Here is a 7,159-nt window from a genome sequence, read left to right on the forward strand (position 1 = left end):
AAGACATCACATAAGAAATGCAGGAAGGGGTAGGGATGACGGAAGACAGTCAATTCAGGCAGGCACAGCAACACCTATTTCCCCTTTCATTTATCTTTTCAACCTTTATGAAAGCTCTGCAGCCTGTAATACAACAAATTACAAAAGGCATTTTTCTCTTCCAACTGTTTGAAAATCAAGTAACTAGACCAGATATTACTAAAAATTAGTCTCTTGTAGACAGTTATAGAAGATTCTTCTTTTGAATTTTATTTGTTTATAGTAACAGTAGCACATATTTCCACTTAGGTATTTTAGTGCAACAAGGAAATCCATTAGGCTTCAGCAAGGTGACCTATGTTTCTATATGCAATGGAACAGATTAAAGTGCCTCCCTTTGTTGCACAACAGTTTAAAGCTTCAGAACTCTAAGTAAATACCTTTCACAGAATTAAACAAGCAGACACTTTGCTTGATTGTGAAATGTTTTTGTTGGATGAGTGAAGTGCTTTCTGCAGTAGAACAATTCATTTGTAAGCCACAGCCACTACTACAAGAGCAGTATCAGAGTAGAACTGGTGACATTTTAGTAGTCTGTGCAAGAATTCCACTCTACTTTTTGCAAGTTGCGTATCTTGAAGATACATTCTCCCAGTTGATCACATTCCAGATGGCTTTCAAATAATCAGGTCGAACATTTTTATACTGAAGATAATAAGCATGTTCCCATACATCAATGCCTAGCAAAGGAATGAGACCTGTGAAAAAAAAGAGGATAAATATATGAAAACACACTTTACACGTAAAGTTTTATATTGCATCTTCAGTTGTACCCAGTTTCTGAGTCTTAAGCTGCAGGAAGACAAAGAGCTCTGCAGCACACTGCTCTTTATTGCAGTATTTTACAAAACTGTGCTCACACACATACTGCATAAACTCAAAGAGCTGATTTGGGTAAACACATCTATAAATATTCTGGAACTGCCTTGAAGGCATAACTGAAACCAGATGAAGTAATTTTTAAAAGGTTTCTATCTTTTGCACACTTAAGCAAGCACTTTCATAAAAAATTACGCTATGAAGGTTTCTTGTGATGCCAGCCTGCTTCCAATACTTTAATTACAGGCTATTTGTTAAGCGCCTAATTACCTCCTTGCTTTTGTGCTAAAATACTGTTGTCACTGAATTTTTAATGGTAAATTTTCACAGGAGGGAAGGTGAAATTCATCCCCTTATAATCTATGTCCCTATACTAAATCTGTAATTTCTTTTCACCCTACTGATAGGCAACACAGAGACTGCTGGCAATACCTGAAATTCCTTGCCATTCTCTATGAATTCTGCAGAAGGTATCTGCAAAATTATTTGGACAAACCATCACTGAAAGCAGATTCTCGCTGATCATGACCTCTTCCCTCTGTGAAGGGTGTCCAGCCTGCCATTACCACTTCCATGTCTCTTTAAGGAAGTAAGAATATCTTGGAAAGAGATCATTGCCAGTACTATGCTGCTTGTTCAGCTGTAACACTTAACCATATCACAGACTAATTTGGTTGACACTCATTACTCTTATAACTATAAAGGAAGCAAATTATAAGGCTCCATTTTAAACCCAGTCTAGATAGGAACAAGAGTTATTAAGAGTTCATCCTCCCCCCTCCTGTTGTCTGGCCCCCACTGACAGTGCTGTGAATAGCTCCTCTGCCAGAGGAAAAAAAAAATCTGAAGGCTTAATGTTGCTTGATATGTGCAAGTTACTCCAGTTACTCAAAAATCCAAGGAAGCTGAAGCTAAAATATTCACCAAGCAAAAAGCACTTTCACAACATGGCCCATCTATTTTTCCTTGGACTAGAAGGACACTTAATCCTTCTGCTGTTCAAAGTTTTTAAGTTCTGCTTTACAAATGCTGCTCTAAAAACTGAGTTTTCACTTCTGCTAGAAGAGACGTTTGGTTTTTCACACCTATTTATCAGGAATTTCTTCTCAACATTTTCCCAAACCACTTTTCAGATGTCACACACTTGCCTACCAAATCTATAGAAGCAGAGGGGAAGGAAAGAAACCTGACCTGTTGTTCCTTGCAAAGGGTCCTGATTTGCACAAGCTGCTATCTGTAGGCGCCCCTGCTCCTTGTTATAGCCAAGCCACCCCCAGCCTGATCCTTGGACACCAACTGATACAGCTGTCAGCTTCTCCTTGAAGTTTGCAAAAGAACCAAAGTCACGCTTGATGGCTTCCATCAATTCTCCTTTAACAGAAAAAAAGGACAGAAAGATCACAAGCATATCAACCTCAATCAAAACCTCCCAGGTTTATCACAAGAGCTTTTGTGAGATCTGTACTAAAGGGCCTTTATCATGACAGTTAATCAGTACTCTATCCTCCCCGAGGGAATTCCTTCCATTAGGCTTTAACTGCTAAACTATCCCTATCCAAACTGGAGCATAACTCCAGCCACTAGGCTGGGTGGGTCTGCAGCACATTTCTTCCCTTTCTGTGAATCAAGTACATACAGCAATTTAATTAGCATGGCTTTGTACAACTATTTTCTTTTATGAAGGTGGAAAGGGTACATACAGCAACAGCCAGGTATTGTGCAGCATATACATGATCAGCTCTAGAAATTAAAAAAGACTTTGTACATTACTAGTTTTTTATATTTTTGGCTTACATCCAAAACCTCCCCCGAATACCTCAGAATTTTGGTAATTGTCACACAGAAAGGCGAATTAACTCTGAAAAATAAAGATCCTTTAGACTCCTTCAAAGAGAGCAAAGATCATCAATTCTACCTGTTAATTAAAACTGACGGAATAAACCACTGTAACATGCACTAACCTTTAGGTTCTCCTCCTCCATTAGGAGAAAGGTTTGTCCAGAAGATGCTGTGATTGATATGACCCCCACCATTGAACTTCAGTGCAGGCTGAAGTGACACCTGAGTTGTAACATCACCTAAGGATACAGAAAATAAAAATACATAAATAAAAACATTATCATCACCACAACAGGCAGTAAGTTTCTACTAGGCCTCCACTGATAGCCAAAATCTTTCTACAAGCACATAACTTATCAATGGAAAACATAAAGTTTGTACTGTTATGCACGTTTTAGACAGTCACAGACAAACTCTATTATAGACTTATTATCTTCGACCATTTTTATGCTGCAATAAGTGATCTGCAATATTGCAAGTACAGTACATACCTAAGACTTACTGCCACTCTATAGCAGAATAAAGCAACAAGCACAGCCAGAATTCTTGGAGGACCCGGCACTTGTAAATTCGTCAATATCATCACTGCAAGGCAAGAATATTACTCACCCATTACCTCACTGATTTGCAAACTAAGCATTTTTAAACTTCTTGAAACAATTTACAGGGCAAACAGCTTGTGCTTGAAAAAAGTCAGTAAGTACAGTGAGCACATATACAAAATATTCTTCTCCTTCCTATCTTTTGTTTCATTTGGAGGGAGGCACTCACAGAAAAGTGATCAAAATAATTTTGCTACACATGACAGAATCCTGCATCTGAAACCAAGATCAAACAGCTCTTCCACAAAATGTTGTACTCCTTGAAGAATTCACTGGTGCCTTGTGTCTCTGAACAGTCTTTCACCACTTCAATAAAAGTCTTTTCATTACTATTTTGGCTTTTAAAAACACTGAAGCATTTCAAAGGTTTTTAAAGCTTTTTCCATCACTCCAATGCATTCTTTAGTAAGGAATCAGTGGGGGACCTGTTTTCTCCACTCTCAGGACTGAGTGGTAGAAATTTTCTGAGTCACCTCAACAACACAGACATGAAGACAATCCTCAAAGAAGTAGTACACCTCAAAGCAGTAGCAATCTGTTACTAAGGTGGTGCCTCAGGTTTTAACTTTTATATTTTTGAGATCCTGTGCTGCTTTAGTGTGTGGGTCTGGGCTTCATATTAGGGGATAGTAAGCTTTCTTCACAGAGTAGGTAGACAGAACAATTCCTTCTCTAGCTGAGGACCCAAGGACAACCAATCCAGATCTGAGGCCCAAAAACACAAACAATGGTGGACCAAAGAGAGAAAAACAAGAAGGATGGGACTTCATGGGCTAATGCTGTAATTGAACAATTAGCTCCAATGTGCTAATGGACCAAAACTTAAAAAAGTGTGACACCCCGTGACTGGTTGTCCATTTTTTTGTCACCATTTTGGGTTCACCTGGGCTGTAACCCTGGCTGGGCTCTTGTGCTGCTCAAGGTGGATCTATTGAGGCTTCCTAATAAATACCTACTTTATTCTTTAGCTCCGTCTAGTCTCTGTTCTAGGATAGCCTTCACAAGGCATCAAAGGTTTTAATTCAGGATTTCATGTTCTCAGCATTTCCTCAAAACCTTCAAAGAAGGGTGCAGCACTAAAACAAAGCATCCAATGCTCTGTTTGTAAAAACATTATTTGCTGGATTTCGGTATCAGGTTAAGGATAAGAAGTCTCTCATGGCCATTCAGATGGCATCTTTGGGACATTTTCCCTGAATTTTGCATGCCTTAATGACACTTTCAAGTTCATCCAGATCATGCAGCATACAGCAAGCCAGAAACCAAAAAGTAACTTAGAAAGCCTTTAATGTGTTCATAACTCTTTATTCCACCATTCCTTAGAAGAACCCACTCTTCAGGACCCCTAGAAACCAGAAATGGCATTTCACCATTGCCCTTAAACAGTATTTGTGCTGCTGAACTTTGCACTGGGAAAAAAAAAAACAAATGAAAAGGGGTAACTTGCCCTTAAGTTACACCAAAAGTATACTGGAATTTATTTGTATAGAGTCCATGGACAATTCAGTAAACCAAGACAAGAAGCTCAAAGGTGCTGAAGAGAGTAGTCAGCTTAGGTTCTCAGTTTAAGTCATTTGTTTCCCTGTAAGAGTCCAATCACAGGTTGCACGGTGGTCCAAGAAGGGCAGGGAAAACTATGGCAGGAACAAGTTTTCAGTGAAAATGAGATTTAAGTTAATATCCTTCAATTAGAAAATCTGACACATTTTGATGGGTCAGTAGTCAGGACCAGTTTATGCTGAAACATAGTCCTGTGCTGTCACAGAAATGTAAATTCATTTTCAAATGAACTGACAATGTGAGCCAACAGGATGGCTTTGAGTTTTTTATGCAAATATAGATAAATGAAGAACATGTTAAAGATAATCTGAAGAAAGTACTTCGCTTTCTATTGCTGAACTAGAGACACTGACAAGGTTCTGCTGTCCAGAAAAGTTATTAGATACTGATCAGATGTGCTATGTAACCCAACAATGATACACAGCCCAGCAAGATTTTTGACAGTGCTCAGTTTTAGTATGAAAAAATAACAATACTGACAGAATGAGGTGGCAGTTCAGACTTTGCCCTGGTCTTAGAATTTTTTCTGATGAGGGTCAAAATACTGCACATAGTATACTGGGATACCAATCAGGAAAAAACAAACTAACAAACCACATAATCACCAATATCCCAAGTAATTATTTGTCTGCTTTGGTATGCATGACCACAACCAGTAAATCATCCATTTGGAAAATAATCTCTGCAGAATCCTGACGGAAAAATTCATCTCTAAGTAAAAAACATTTCAACACAAGTGATGAGAGGCTATCAAAAACTGTAATTCCTAAAAAATAATTCAAAGGATCCACAACACTGCAGATGCTTCTGATAATCAGAAATTCTGCCTCCACTAGAGGCTGAAGCTTTTGTAATTTAACAGCATCAGTAACAGCAGAAGCACAAACACTGTCTTCCGACACTTCAGGTTCCCTCCCCAGTTGTGTTTGCACTAATTGCATCTCCAGAATCCACCTTTCCTGGATCTGATACTGGCAGGGCAAGGTAGCAGTCAGTCTTGATCACCTGATTCTTAATAGAATCTCATTAGTTCATTAATTCAGACGGCACAAGTTATTTTTAGGCTCGCTTAGGTACTTGAAAAGCCCCATTTTCTATTCAAATACACTGGCAATTAATTATCAAGGGACACACGGTTCAGGTTTACTCAGATATCAGCAATTCTCACTTTCACCCAAGTCCAAGCAGTTAAATTCCACTGTGAAGCCACCCAGCAAGCAGACAGAAGTGAGTCTGTACAGTAGTCATTTCTTTGAGATAAATTCATACCTTTTAAGAAGACCATCACAGCAGCAAAAAAACCCAGAAAACTCTCTTCTTAAAAAGACATACATATTATTTCACACACTTTTACCAATCCAACTGAAAGACTCGAAATTTGGAAAAAACACATCTCATGTTTCAGCATAGCTCTACTACACCTGCAAAGCTTTTGCAAAAGGCAGTGTATCTCAAATTCTGGGATTCTAACAAAAAATTCCTAATGGTTTCCTGCTTATTTTTGTGTCTCACATGGGCTTGTCACCTACACAAGCCCTTAATATGACCCAGTGATATAACTGGGTCATACCCAAATTCAGGTCTCTGCACTGTGTTGTATACACTAACAGCATGTTTGTCTTACCTCAACTGTAGGCAACTGAGATTATTTACCAAGACTGAGCAGAGCATCTGATGCGAAAACTGTCAAGGTACACAAATTTCACTTTAACTAACTTTGCCACTAACCTTTTATTGCAAAGTACTTGCTCAGCAAAATTACTGCAATTTCCTACGGACTCAGTCTTTGTTCAGTCCAAGTTACTAATGGAGTATGGACTAAACCCATAACAATCAATAAATCTTCTAGTTTTACAGCACTACAGAGAACAGAATTCGTGCTTTTTACTTATATTTGATTTCCAATTACCACCACCACTGAAGCCACAATAAAAGATTTTCCCCTAACAATACTGCAATGACATAATTCAAAGCTTTTAAAAGAATGTATCTCCCTTCTTCTTTTATTTTGTTCTTCTGTATCATCTATGCCAATTAGCTTCCATCTCACCTGTTGACTATGGAGATACAAACCTTTTGCCAGTGCCTCCTTGTACTTCTCCTCGGCAACATTCAGGTTGTTCACGTAGGTGGCATGATGCTTGCTGTGGTGCAGCTGCATGATCTCTGCATTAATATGAGGTTCCAGAGCAGCATAGTCATATGGCAAGTCAGGAAGCGTGTGCTTTTGCCTAGAAACCAAGCACCCCAAGGGTGCTACCAACTTGGCACTGCTTCTAGAAAAGAAAAAAAACAGAAGG

The 7,159-nt window shown here is 38.7% G+C and overlaps 1 protein-coding gene across 1 annotated transcript; it reads right to left on the bottom strand.

Moving 5' to 3' along the window:
- Window positions 1-223: 223 nt before the first annotated feature.
- SOD2 (superoxide dismutase 2) lies at window positions 224-7,159 on the bottom strand. Its single transcript, XM_031060823.1, has 4 exons — window positions 6,933-7,159; window positions 2,820-2,936; window positions 2,050-2,229; window positions 224-737 (listed from the first exon to the last, which is right to left on the bottom strand). The coding sequence occupies exons 1-4, from the start codon at window positions 7,018-7,020 to the stop codon at window positions 592-594; spliced, it is 531 nt and encodes a 176-aa protein (XP_030916683.1). The 5' UTR covers window positions 7,021-7,159; the 3' UTR covers window positions 224-591.

The sequence above is a fragment of the Geospiza fortis genome, unplaced genomic scaffold (genome assembly GCF_000277835.1).
Source record: "Geospiza fortis unplaced genomic scaffold, GeoFor_1.0 scaffold217, whole genome shotgun sequence".
Taxonomy (NCBI): domain Eukaryota; kingdom Metazoa; phylum Chordata; class Aves; order Passeriformes; family Thraupidae; genus Geospiza; species Geospiza fortis.

What these genes read in the sequence shown, in the direction of transcription:
- SOD2 (XM_031060823.1), bottom strand. Translation starts at nt 7,020, where the DNA reads ATGCAGCTGCACCACAGCAAGCATCATGCCACCTACGTGAACAACCTG. An exon ending in CAAGGAGGCACTGGCAAAAG is followed by an intron (nt 2,937 to 6,932) that starts GTTTGTATCTCC and finishes CTGTATCCTTAG; the next exon opens with GTGATGTTACAACTCAGGTG. An exon ending in TGGAGGAGGAGAACCTAAAG is followed by an intron (nt 2,230 to 2,819) that starts GTTAGTGCATGT and finishes TTTCTGTTAAAG; the next exon opens with GAGAATTGATGGAAGCCATC.